This window comes from Boleophthalmus pectinirostris, unplaced genomic scaffold, assembly GCF_026225935.1.
Source record: "Boleophthalmus pectinirostris isolate CB_2022bp ecotype Guang Dong unplaced genomic scaffold, ASM2622593v1 HiC_scaffold_10, whole genome shotgun sequence".
Classification (NCBI taxonomy): domain Eukaryota; kingdom Metazoa; phylum Chordata; class Actinopteri; order Gobiiformes; family Gobiidae; genus Boleophthalmus; species Boleophthalmus pectinirostris.
Window position 1 is genome coordinate 29,169,529 of NW_026570971.1, and position 13,450 is coordinate 29,182,978.

The window sequence follows — 13,450 nt, forward strand, 5'->3', positions numbered from 1 at the left end:
GGAGGTCGTGCAAAAGTGACACCGAGGATGAAGAATTTAATGCATTTAGTGATTTGGAGTGAGATTGTGAGTTTGGTAAACTCATGTTATTTTGTTTATGCTATAATTATCTGAATAACTGTTCATATGTTACATGATTTATTACTATTATTGTTATGATTAAATATTATTTATATTAATGACTATTCCGCCTGTTGTTTTCTATTCTATTTTACTATACATTGCCTTTCAAAATGAAATGTCGGGTCCTGGTCACTGATTTTATAAAATACATTTCCCCAAAAAGTGTGACTTATTGTCCGGTGCGACTTATGTTTTTTTTTCTTCTTCGTTGTGCATTTTTTGACTGGTGCAAATTATACTCCAGAGTGACTTATAGTCCAGATGCCAAATCTGACTTTTTTGAGATTCCAACCACATTATAAGTTTGTTTCCTCATCATAAATGAACCTGGAGTTGTGTTTTGTTTCACTGATGCTTGTTTGATGAATCTTTTGCGGTAAGTCACCTGCCCATGAGTAATTACAAAATACATAGTTTTGAATTTTACTAGGATTTACGTCACAGGCAGTTTTTAAGTCCATAAATCACCACCAGGCTAGTTCTACATATTTCTGATGTCAAATCGGGGTTGAGGCTTGTTCCTTAATTTGAAAAAAAAGTAGATGGAGCCATACAAGATTCCAGTATCAGAAGTGCCCAGATTGGAAAATAATGCCTGGTTTTATACATGGAAATTATTCTAAAGGGCCCATATTACACTATTTTCTGATCTATGTTATAATGTTGTTCCAAATATACCCAGAGTTGTGTCATTCACTCATTTTTTAACACATAAACCTTGCATAATATTTAGGTTGAGTTCTTCTTTCAAACTGAAAAAAACTCATGAACTAATACAGGAAGTGTGCCACTGTGTTTTTAAACATCATACACCATCACTAGAATCATTTGGGTCATTTCAGCCCTGGAATTGTCAAAATACTGCTCTACAACACTTAAATTTTAGGATTTTGAGCTTTGAAGATGTAGACAGAATAATAAAGGATTACTCAAACATATGTAAATGAAACAAAACTAATATAATACAAAAAAATAAAATACAAAATCCAGGTAGGTTTTTGAGGAAATAACAATATTATAACATGACTTAAAGCTCACAAGACTCAATTTTATGTAATCTAAGAGCTTTAAATTCTAAAATCCAAACCAAGGTGCTAAACTAATACTAATACTAATACTAATAAAAATATTTTAAAAAATGCATAATATGTGTCCTTTCATTTAATCAGCAGCAGATGAAGCAGGTATCAAATGGACAAAAGGAGTGATTTGGGTAAAGTCTGAGCATAGGGATAGGGATGTGAAAAATAATTATATTTCTAAACAACAAACACAGAATTTGGATTAAAAATGATTAAATGATTTCAAGTTTTGAATGAACTGCATCTGCTAGTTCGCACTTTGTCGACACAGGTGGGATTTGGGGGTACAGAATGTGATTTGAGACATTAAAATTAAACATGGGAAAATTACAGAAGCAGTAATTTGATTGAACAAAGAATTGCTTACCGAGAAATTCATGTGTCCCATATTACCACAAAATTGACAAACAAATAAAAGACTCTCTTATATTTATTTTCCATATATCAATACTCAGTCTCAGTTAATGCAGGGTATCCCCGAGTTTGACTACCCCAAATTTAAGACTTTTTAAGACCACTTAAATGAAAATAAAGACCAACATCGCACCCATTATACGGGCGAAAAATACCAGGTCTAACTGTAACAATGACCAAACAACTGCCGGTACTATATCTAGAATCTAAGGCTACATTTATATGACGACAGTGCGAACAGAAGACACAAAAATGGCGTAGCATCTTCACTTTTTTATTCCGCGTTTAGACAAGCGTTTTCGGGAGAAAATCTGTGTGAATTGGATTGGGTGTGCATGTCAGGCGGCTCGGTGGTGATGTATGTAACGTAAACACGTACACGACGTGAGCAGATTTGACCAGAGTTTAGCGTCTTGGGCAATGTAGACGGAACTGATTGTTTACTCATTGCCGCCAGCGCCAAAGTATTGTTTGTGCATACTCCAAATAGACGTATATTCACATTACGTTATTTCATGTTTTTGTTTTTTTCCCCTTCCTCCATTTAACATTGCACTGCAGCCCGGTTGAGTATACAAAAAAACAGGCTAATGAAATTTAAGACATTTGTGAAAAAAATAAGACTTGGACAACATCATTTAAGACTTTTTAAGGCCTTAAATTAGGAACATGAAATTTAAGACCTTTTTAAGACTTTTAAGACCCCGCTGCTACCCTGTAATAAACCACAGCAACTGCCAGTCACCGTGGAGAGGTGCTTGTTTTGCCTGGAATGCTGCACAGTATGGTATACCGTAGACACCAATCATATGCAGCTGAATAAATGCAAGATAAATAGTTTAATGCTGTACTGTGGAACATTCAAGACTTTTTTTTTCCCCCTGAGTCTGTGGGAAAAAGAAGGGCAGACCCCAAATCCAAAATGTTACACAGTGCATCTTTAAGTCATTAAGGCATGAAGTTCTGAAGAGGGCCAGCAACTCTACCACTATAACTTTTCTGGTAGAGGGCCTGTCAGTTTCTTGTCTCCATGGAGAGGTTATTGCTTTACCTTCCAAGTATGACATTCAACTTTTCAATCTCCATAGAAACAATGCAAGGGCTCCACCCAGAGCAGTTTACAGGTGAGATCTGTGTAGAGGCGACCCCACTCACAGTCAGAAAGCATTTTTTTTAAAGGTATTTTTGCATAGTAATGGAATAAATGCATCTTATATAAGTTTGATATCATATTGTGGAAGATTACAGGCAAAGAAATAGCATCTCCATGGTAGCGGACCCCAATCGGAAAAGTTACGAAGTGCACCTTTAATGTAGACAGGTCAGGTAAATTCTAAACTTTTCTATTCAAAAAGCAATTACATTTGAATGATGTAACAATTTTGCTCTTACCCAAAACTGGCTATGCTAAACAGAATGACAGTTTGAAAGAATATGGTTTCATCATTGTAACAAACAATAACTTTAAAGATTGGAAATATAAGTGAAATAAGTTTAAAGATTGGAAATATAAGTGAAATCATCCCTTTTTTTTGAATGTCAACCAAAATCACCTGCATTACAGAATATTTCAGAATTGGACCTACAAAATATGTACAGAATACTTAAATGATTGTAGGCTTTTCGATTTGCTCATTGTAAAACAGTGATTAAATTTGAATTCATATTTTCAAATTAGCTGTGTGTTGCTTTACCAGTGCTTTGGCGAGGTGCCGCATGCCTTTTGTAGTGATCTTGTTGTTTCTTAGAAGAAGAACCTTGAGCCCGGTCACCTGCCATTTCAACCCATCACAGAGTTCCTCCAAACCTGGGGAAAAAATAGACAAAAGTTATTCAAGCAGGTTTGGCGACAATATCAATACTCAAAAAGCAAATCAATAAAACTAGTACTGAAGGTAGAATTGTTTGTTGAGAAGTAGTAAGATCATAGGGTGAAATTAAAAAGGGTCCTGCTTGTTTCTATGGAGATGCCATTGCTCTGCCTGAAATGTTCCACGGTTTGACATTAACAGCTCTGTCTTACATGTATTCAATTACAGGTGGTTTTACTGCTCAATAATACCTAGAAAAACAGGCATTATGACTCTGCCTCTCCACAGATCTGACCTGTATCTCGGTCTGGTTTGGTCTCCATGAAAGTAGAAAGGTTTAATATCACAATGTGCAATATTCCAGACAAAGCAATAATGCCTCCATGAAGAAAAGCATCTGTCCAGCTCTCCACTACAAAAGTTACACAATACACCTTTATATTTCTTGAGTCAAAATTACTTGCCTATAGAAGCAGTAAAGGAGTTCATTATTAGTAGCCTGATTAATCAGCTGGTTTCACTTTGTGGAAACTGTCTGACCTCGCAGCATTAAGGATTCGTTCGCTCGACGATAGGCAGGTTTTTTTTTTATTTAACCAGTCGCTGCTATTTGGTCGTGACGTATGTTATGCACCGTTAACGGGGCTAACTGGTATATTAAGCTTTTCCCTTCTCGTAGGAAGAAGGACAATAACGTCTTTCCCCTGGATAAAATTCACCAAACATTCTCTTTGTTCCAGGTTTAAATCCTCGATCTCAGGAATAGTTGCCAACACAGAATGTATGGCTTCGTCTACATCCATCTTGACCACTTTGTTTACTGTTGTGCTGTACCACAAAAGTCAGGCATGGCTTCACAGCTCTTCTCTGATTGGCTGATGCGCGGTCTACATAAACCATCTACTGTATTCAGATTCCTGACCTAGTCGCTGGACAGAAATGAAATTGAGCAGAGGCACTAGGTGGCACCAGCCTGGCTTCACTATTAGGGCTGGTTACTCAGAATAATTGTGACTATGGAAATAATCATAACCATACTTTGATAATAGTTATGGACTTTATATAGACTCTAAAACACATGCCCAAATTACTGAGAAAGACAGTGGTATTATTAAATCAAAACCTCCAAAAAAGAATAAACAATTTCTAATATTCATCAACAATACACGTAACTCTCAAATATTCTCTATCTGGAAGCTTTCAGTCACCATATTTCAACATTTATTTGGTTAAAAATATGTAAAAAATCATAAGCTGTAGCCCTATTCATTATACAGAGTGGGTTTTATTTCTTAGTGATTTTGTTTCTTAGTGGTTAGCGTATCAAGCTATATTCTTATCTACATTTGAATATTGTCAGAGCACATTAGAGTAATCAAATGTAACTTCTCCATATCTTATAGTTTGGAAACTTCTGGAAATTCAAAGACAGATGTTTAGTGGGAGTGTGGAAGTCTGTGTAATCTATAGCCCTTCTACACTGTAAATATGACAAAATTAGACAATATTTATGATGAGCACGGTGACCCCGCCCACAATGTTTACTGTGAAAGAAGTCACTATAAAAAATACAAAACTGACATGTACAAATGTGTCTTACTAAAGGGAAATACTACATGTTTTGCAGTATTTAATTTACACATTATGAAAAACAACATCAAAACCATAAATTAGTATTAAAAAGCAATTAGCACCATATGAACAAACTTCTTTCCATAACAATAAATTGCATCTGTGGAAAATTTTTCTGTATAGGTCTTATTTTTGCATGTGTGAATTATAATTTACCGGCATCAGATATGAAGTTGTGGCTAAGCTGGAGAGTGCGTAGCGTGCAGTTGTAGCGCAGCAGGTCTCCCAGCTGCAGTGAATCCTGGAAACTGTTGAGCTGGTTGTGACTGAGGTGAAGTTCTTTGAGGTTTCCATTGGATTTGAGGGCGGTGACTGAAAAACAAACAAAACAAAATATATTTCAGAATTATTAAAGGTTAGGTAGGCTATGTTACGCAAAATTGATTCTTGTGAGCTTTAAGTAATGTTATAATGCTGTTACCTCCTCAAAAACATACCCACAGTTGTGTTTTGTTTCATTCACATGTTTGAGTACCTTATTTTTCAGACTATAAGTCATACTTTTCTTCATGGTTTGGGTGGTCCTGTGACTTATACTCCGGTGTGACTTATATATTAAAATTTTCAGACTGACAGCCGCGAGAGGGCACTCTAGGCTCATGTGCCAGTACCTAGTACTACTGTTACTCCTGTACCACTGTCACTTCGCACTCTACTGTGTATGTCTCCTGTAGAAAAAGCCACAGTCTTGCTGCAAGTAATGAAATATGCAGCCGAAAATGGTAATTGAGTTTGGAGTGAGCGAGAAACTTGTGAGGGACTGGCAAAAAGCTGGGATGGAGAACACAGCTTCATGGTAAACGGGAGGGTGCACCATGTAACTTTCCTGGAAACCACTGGATGAATCGGCAAAGTCTGAACTTCAATGACAACCAAAACCATCCTGTTGGGATTCAGTTCAATTCAGTAATTCTAACTGGGACTGATGCTAAGTCTGTTGACAGCTACGCAGAAGAATAAGTGGCGCTCTGTTTACCTCATGGATCTATAGTTTATCTCCGGAGGTCATGCAGAAGTGACACAGATGATGAGGAATTCAATGAATTTTGTGATTTGGAGTGACATCGTGAGTTTGGTAAACTTATATTATTAAAAGTGTGATTATATAGTATATATTATAGTCCGGTGCGACTTATAGTCTGGAAAATACGGTAATCCTTTATTATAAGGATGTTTACATGTGATATTATGTAAGTGGTAGTTTTCAAGTTAACAGCTATAAATTTGTTCAGTAGAGATTGTCAATTCCAGGGCTGAAATTATCCAAATGATTCTAGTGAAGGTGTATGGAGTTTAAAAACACAGTGGAGCACTTCCTGTACTGTTTAGTTTGAGAGGACACAGCCTAAATATGCAGGATTTGTTTGTTAAACATGTGTGAATGAAGCAAAACACAACTCCAGGTTTGATTTTGATGAGGAAATAACAAAATAGCATAATATGGGCAATTTAAACGTTTACAGGAAGAAATATCAAAAGACTAAATTGAATACATTATAATAGTAGTAGTAGTAGTAATAGTAGTAGTAGCAGTTGCAGTAGTATGTAGTAATATCTCTTGGTAAATGATATTGACAAGGACTTTATATTTGTGTACTGGTGTTGTCTTTCCTGCAAACACAGCACAGCCTCCTTCCACTTCTCGTGTCTGAGACGGGATTAAGCCCCAAGTGTGAATAAATGAATGCTTTATTTGGCATGTATATTGTTCCACATCCTAATATAAAGACCACTGGGTTGTGACTGTGATGGACTGATTGATGGAGAGTGGACCAGAGCATGAAAAAGAGCGCACAGCAGGGGGCGCCGCCTGCTCCAATTATAGCAGTAAAAATGAAGTGTCCCTCTGTCCCCACAAAGCCCTGAGTCAATGCTCCGGTGCAGCAGCTATTGTCAAAGCTGTTCATTAGCGTAGTCCATCAAAGCGCTGAAATGTTGTGTGCACACCTTTTGTATTTAAGCTCTGTGTACCGCGGGCATTTCTGAGCACATGTGTCCGTGCTGGTCTGCCCCGCGTCCTGATCGATGCTGCAGATTTGATGGAGGCTGGTGGGTGCAAGTGGAATGCCAACATTGTCATCAGGCACAGTGGGAACCAAATGGTGAGATCGGTGGCATTGATCCGCTCGACTCCACTGTGAGCGCCCAATCCTGCAATCAGAGGCCTCTCCGATCGAAAGCAATGATCCTGAGCCCGGACCCCCCGCGGCGAAGGGAAGGGGAGGGCGAGGGAGCGAGGCGTGCGTGGACCACAGAGGAGTGTAGGTGGGGCGAGCTTTGAGACCCAAAAATATAAAAGAGATCCAGAGCGCAGAGCAAAATGTTGGTTTGAGGAACAAGAGGCTGTTGGGACAAGTGGGCGGCACACTGCGTCCATTTGGATCTGTCTCAGCTCCCAGCTGAGAGAGGAGAGGCTGCACTCTACGCTGATTCTTCTTTATGTCGAACAAGAAAGAAATATGAGAATTTAATATATTTTTATTCAGCAGAGGGGCCAGCACAAATGGCAGTATTATAAAATATTAAATGACTCTAATTTTGGTTTCCTTCCTTCTGCTTTTCAGATAACGTCCTTTCATACAAGTGCTTTACATCTGTGACTTTAAATGGGAAGGTAAAAGCAAATATATTATACTTTGATTATGATCAAATAATTATTTAATTTGTAATTCAGACCAAGAACAGAACAGAACAGGACAGTGGAGCTTTATAGGCATAAACTGTACATATATATAAATGGCCATAACTAACACGCAGGAGGAAGTAAGCATAGGGACGCTTCCTCTCCATCAACTCTGGCTCCAACTGACTTGCGCTGGAAAACTGTCACACCTCTCTCTGTATCTGCTGTAGTGATGCTCATCAATTTGGTTTTAAAATGTTCGTATTAACCCGCTCTACATGTCCCTGGTGTTTTTATTTTCTGCTATTTTGTCTGTTAATAAATTCTTATTGTTAATATGGGGCCTGGTTGCAAATTCGCCCCTTTAACCGTGAGCATCGTGAACTTCAGCTGAACACTATAACCTCCCTTAGTCCACTTCTTCATACAGACTGTTTACAATGTGAGAAAAGACACATACTAAAGACTTGTTAACATATTCTATACTTGAATAGAGCATTTACCCCTGAACCGGCAGTTTGAGCCAAAGACTCTTGGTGTGTGTGAGAGTGTGGGTGACTCCAGGCTGCCGGTGCCTTTATGAGTGCAGCGGTGTGTAAAGTGACAGAGGAGAGATTAGACCCTTAATCCTGGTCCGACACGCAGAGAGGGGCCAGGGTCAAAATCTGGACCTGCTGCTCTCAGGACACGAAAACAACCTCCACCTCCGCAGTCCCCACATGACCGGGTAAAGACGCAAAAAACACAAACAAACACGCACAAACACACACACTCACAATAGAGATGCCTGTGTAACTCTATGGGAGATTCACAGCTTTGCAAGAAATGTCCAAACGTATCCTTATTTGTTAGGGGCAAAGTTGCCATTAAAGACGTATCAGTCTCATGGCAAGCGCTTTTATCTGATGGGCACGTTTTGGGGCTGAATAATGCAACCACTTTCTGAAACTGTTGTAAAAAAAATTATTTAACTTTGGTTTATTTGCGTTGACAGAGAAGATGTGAAACTTTGTGTCAGTTTTTTGTTTCATGAGGATAGACGCAGTAATTACAAAGATATAGAACCATAGAATCCATCAACTAGTCAGGGATGCACTGTGATAAAGAATGACCTATGGTACTACACCGTCAGAAAACTTTTGAATGAATGTTAAAGATCCTATATTACACAAAGAGGATTTTTGTGTTGCTGTTACCTCATCAAAAATATACCTGGGTTATGTTTTGTTTCATTCACACATTTGGTAAACCAGGGTATCCTTAGGTTTGACTACCCCAAATTTAAGACTTTTTAAGACCTTTTTAAGACCTTTTTAAGACCACTTAAATGAAAATTAAGACCAACATTGCACCCATTATGAAGTGGAAAAAATAAAAATAAAACAGATCCAAATCTAATAATGACCATTACTCACTGCTTTAAATATCAAAAAATACTTCTATTATAAAATCTCATTCAGAACTCATTTATAGTAGTATGCATTTCTTGTAAAACGTCCAAAAAAGCATTCTAACAAGACAAACTAGGTATTGTTTGCGCACACTCCAAATTAGACGTTCATTCACGTTACATGATTTCACGTTGTTTCTTTTTTAACCTCCCTTGTTTAAGATTGCACTGCAGCCCGGTTGAGTATACAAAAAAATAGGCTAATGAAATTTAAGACCTTTGTGAAAAAAACAAGACTTGGACAACATAATTTAAGACCTTTTAAGGCCTTGATTTAAGAACATGAAATTTAAGACCTTTTTATGACTTTTAAGACCGTGCTGCTACCCTGTAAACATCCCCAAAGCTCAAAATGCTATGCTCCACCTTGAGATATCATGAAATGGCAGTTAAAAAGTGAACGGCTACCTTTAACTTTTAGTTCAGTAGAGACTAGCTATTCCAGGACTGAAATTATTGAAGTGATTCTAGTGAATGTATGTATCTATGTATGGAGTTTAAAAGCACAATGGAGCACTTCTTGTATTATCACATGACATCACAAGGTGGAAGAGAGTGTGAGAGAAGAACTCTAAATATGCAGAGTTTGTGTGTTAAATGTGTGTGAATGAAACTAAACACAACTCCAGGTCTGTTTGTGATGAGGAAACAACATTGTGACCTACAGTAGATCAGACATTAGAGAAATATAGGCCTTTAAGACATTCAGTACTGTATTCAGCATGTTAATATCTGCATTGTTTGAACATGAGGGGGAGTGAAAATGCTCTGTGGAAAAGTGTGTGTACCCAGAGTGAAGAGAGGGAGGCCGGAGAGCTTGGCATTGTCCAGGTGCAGCGCTGAGAGACGGCTGGACGCGAGGGCTTTACACAGGGACTGGGAGGGGTAGTCCACCAGGGCCACGTTACACACATCCAACCTGGACAGACGAGTGCTCTGTGATGAGAGAGAGACAGAGAGAGAGGAAGAGGGGGAGAGAGAGGGAGGGAGAGAGTGGGAGAGCGAGGGAGAAAGTGGGAGAGCGATAAAGACGGGGGGGCGGGGTGGAGAGTGAGGAAGAGAGAGGGAGAGATAGAGGGGAGAGATTAAGAGGGGGAGAAAGAAAGAGAGAAGAGAAGAGAGAGACAGGGAGAGAGAGAGAAAGAGGGGAAGAGAGAGGGAGACACAGGGAGAGGAGAGAGGGAGAGAGAGAGAGAGAGAAGGAGGGAGAGAGGAAGAGACGGAGAGGGAGAGAAGGACAGGGAGAGAGGAAGAGAGGAAGAGGGGGAGAGAGAGGGAGGGAGAGAGTGGGAGAGCGAGGGAGAGCGATAAAGACGGGGGGGCGGGGTGGAGAGTGAGAAAGAGAGAGGGAGAGATAGAGGGGAGAGAGGAAGAGGGGGAGAAAGAAAGAGAGAAGAGAAGAGAGAGACAGGGAGAGAGAGAGAAAGAGGGGAAGAGGGAGAGAGAATCAGAGAGGGGAGAGAAAAGAGAGAGAGAGAAAGGGAGACATAGAGCGAGAGAGAGAGAGGAGAGGGGAGAGAGAAGGAAGGAGGGAGAGCGATAGAGGGGAGAGAGGAAGAGACAAAGAGGGAGAGAAAGACAGGGAGAGAGGAGTGAGGGGGAGGGAGGAGAGAGAGAGAGAGACAGGCAGAGATGGAGAAAAAGAGAGGAGAGAGAAGAGAGAGGGAGGGTGGAGAGAGATAGAGTGAGAGAAAGGAGAGTGAGAGGAGAGAGAGGAAGAGGGCAATAAAAAACAATGAACGTGTCAGAGATCTATGGTTCTCAGCTACTTGGGGTCTGTGGCGTCTGAATAAAATAGGTCTGATGTTGTATTGTTTCTTTTTTTTTTTTTTTTTTTTTTCAATGTATAACAATATAATATACAATTAAACATTTTAAAGATGATGAAGCATAAATTCTCCAAATTCCTGTCACTGAAAGTTAATGACTGTTATATAGATGGGAGAGTATGATTCCTGCTTGTCTCCATGGGGGTGTTTTTGTTTTGCATTATGGCATCTAATTTGCATTTATATTTATATTTTATCGCTCAAATTAGGCCTGCCTCTCCACAGGTCTGACCTCTCACTCAGCCTGCGAACCCTCCATCAGAAAAGTTACATAGTGCATCTTTAACTGCTCCTATCTTGATTATTTTAAAGTAATGTTGTTTTGAGTTCAGGGTACACTGGTGGATCACTTTTACTATTACAATTAAAACGATATAATGACTTCAAATACATTTCAAAAGGGAGTTTGTGTTCACATGTTTAATTATAACTTCAAGCACTTCTATAAGAAATATTGGACAGTTCTAAAAGTTCAAAGCCAATCAAAAACCGCACGCTTCATCTTTTTTAACCTCTGCGTTGTAGTTTTGTCATGTTTACAATAAGAGAACTTCTCATCCAGCCCTGCCCTGCTTCTCAAACCCATGTAATGTGCTACAAACTCACTTTCGCAGATGTACACGATCCCAAGGGAGACAGCCTACACCAAAAGATTACAATTCCCCTGCATCAGCCAACCTGCTTTATTAAATGAGCCAGGGCCCTCCAACCCGACGTCGCCATGGCGCTGTTGTCAGAAATGTCAAGATGGGTTGTAGATTCGTAGTACAAAATCATATCCAGTAAGGACGCTGCACCCTGCAAGAGACAGAAAACGTGGCAGAGAATCAAAAAAGAAAAAAAAGAAAAAAAAAAGAAAACGAAAGTAAGGCCCTAAATTTGACAGTAACGTTATGAAGTTCTTTGTGAGGAAAAAATCACCTTTAATCTGATCTAGTGAGAGGCCTGAATATGAAACTGTATTGGAATTGGAAGACGAAGATGAGGAAAATAAGTTTTGCTCATATAAAACTCACATATTTTTCCAGTTGGGCTGCTTTATGCTCCGCGTAGAATGTTCCACAGTATGGCATTAAACTGATCTAATTTTTTGTATTTATTCACGTGTGTTTTTATCACTGAAATTAGCTTTTTTTTCTATGAGCAGGCCTGCTTCTCCACAGATCTGACCTGTAACTTGGTCTGGTGATGTTGCCAGCTTATGTCCATGGAGAGGTAGTTTAAAGTGCGTACAAATGTATTTTACAATTCTCTAATTTCTACTTAGTTTGGTCAGATAATGACTGATATAAATACAAACTATAGTTTTACACAAATCAAGAAGCAATTTTTGAAGAAAAGTTGAAAAATAGGTTGAATATATATATATATATATATATATATATATATATATATATATATATATATATATAATATATTTTTTTTTTTCTGATACTTTAAACCAGGGATGTCCAAACTTTTTTCATCAAGGGCCACATATCTAAACACAGACGAAGCAGAGGGCTGATCGAGGGTCGTAGACCGGTGCTCAATACAGTGAATAATTGAAATAAGTGAATGTTAACACGTTAGAACGAGCCATCAGTCTTTATCCATGCTGAGATCCTCAAAACTACACACTAAATATTAAATACTAGCTTTGTCAGAGTAGATTTTCAAAAAACTTGCAGTAAAAAGTTTGTTTTTATTTGATGCAAGGTAATTTGGGCCAATTCACCTGGAAGCCCGAGGGCCAAGAAACATTTGTCTGAGGGCCGAATTTGGCCCACGGGCCATAGTTTGGGCATGCCTGCTTTTTTCCTTTAATTTTCATTTGTCAAATAATAATTTATGTGAACATTAGATGAGTTTTGACTGCGTATACTACATGATTGCTGAGTAAAAGTAAAAGAATTCCCTTGTTTGATGTCATGATTTCCAACAAGGAAGTAAAATATGAAACAAGGGAAATTACTTGAACACAGTAGCTCACACATCACAATATTATAATAAAAAAAAGAAATGGCAACATTAAATCCTAAATATGTAGCAAAAAATAGCAAGAGACTCGTGGCAAATAAGGCATAATTATATAAATGTACAAATAAAAATAAAATACAGAAGTAAAGTAATAAAAATCTATCTCAGCTTTGAGGTCGTAAGGAAAAACAGTGCAAAGATGATATGATGATTGACAGGACACAGGGTTATCTGTTGCTGTTCAGTTGTATGGAGAAAGTAAGGCCCCAAATTTGACAGTAACGTTATGAAGTTCTTTGTGAGGAAAAAATCGCCTTTAATCAGATCTAGCGAGAGGCCTGAATATGAAACTGTATTGGAATTGGAAGACGAAGATGAGGAAAATAAGTTTTGCTCATATAAAACTCACATTTTCTTCCAGTTGGGCTGCCTGCAGACTGATGAAATCAAAGTGCAGCCATTTGAGCACGGTTTCCAGAGCTTCACAGGCGCGGTGCTCTAATCGCTCACCTAGATGGGAACAGGCA

At 38.6% G+C, this 13,450-nt stretch overlaps 1 protein-coding gene across 1 annotated transcript in view; it reads right to left on the minus strand.

The window, feature by feature from the left end:
* si:dkey-288a3.2 (protein phosphatase 1 regulatory subunit 37) overlaps positions 1-13,450 on the minus strand; it is a 98,976-nt gene that overhangs the window by 53,653 nt on the left and 31,873 nt on the right. Inside the window, exons 7-11 of the mRNA XM_055161564.1 lie at positions 13,333-13,433; positions 11,643-11,762; positions 9,924-10,071; positions 5,219-5,374; positions 3,314-3,426 (exon numbers count right to left, since the gene is read on the minus strand). Coding sequence (XP_055017539.1) covers positions 3,314-3,426; positions 5,219-5,374; positions 9,924-10,071; positions 11,643-11,762; positions 13,333-13,433 — 638 coding nt within the window. The remainder of the gene's footprint in view (positions 1-3,313; positions 3,427-5,218; positions 5,375-9,923; positions 10,072-11,642; positions 11,763-13,332; positions 13,434-13,450) is intronic.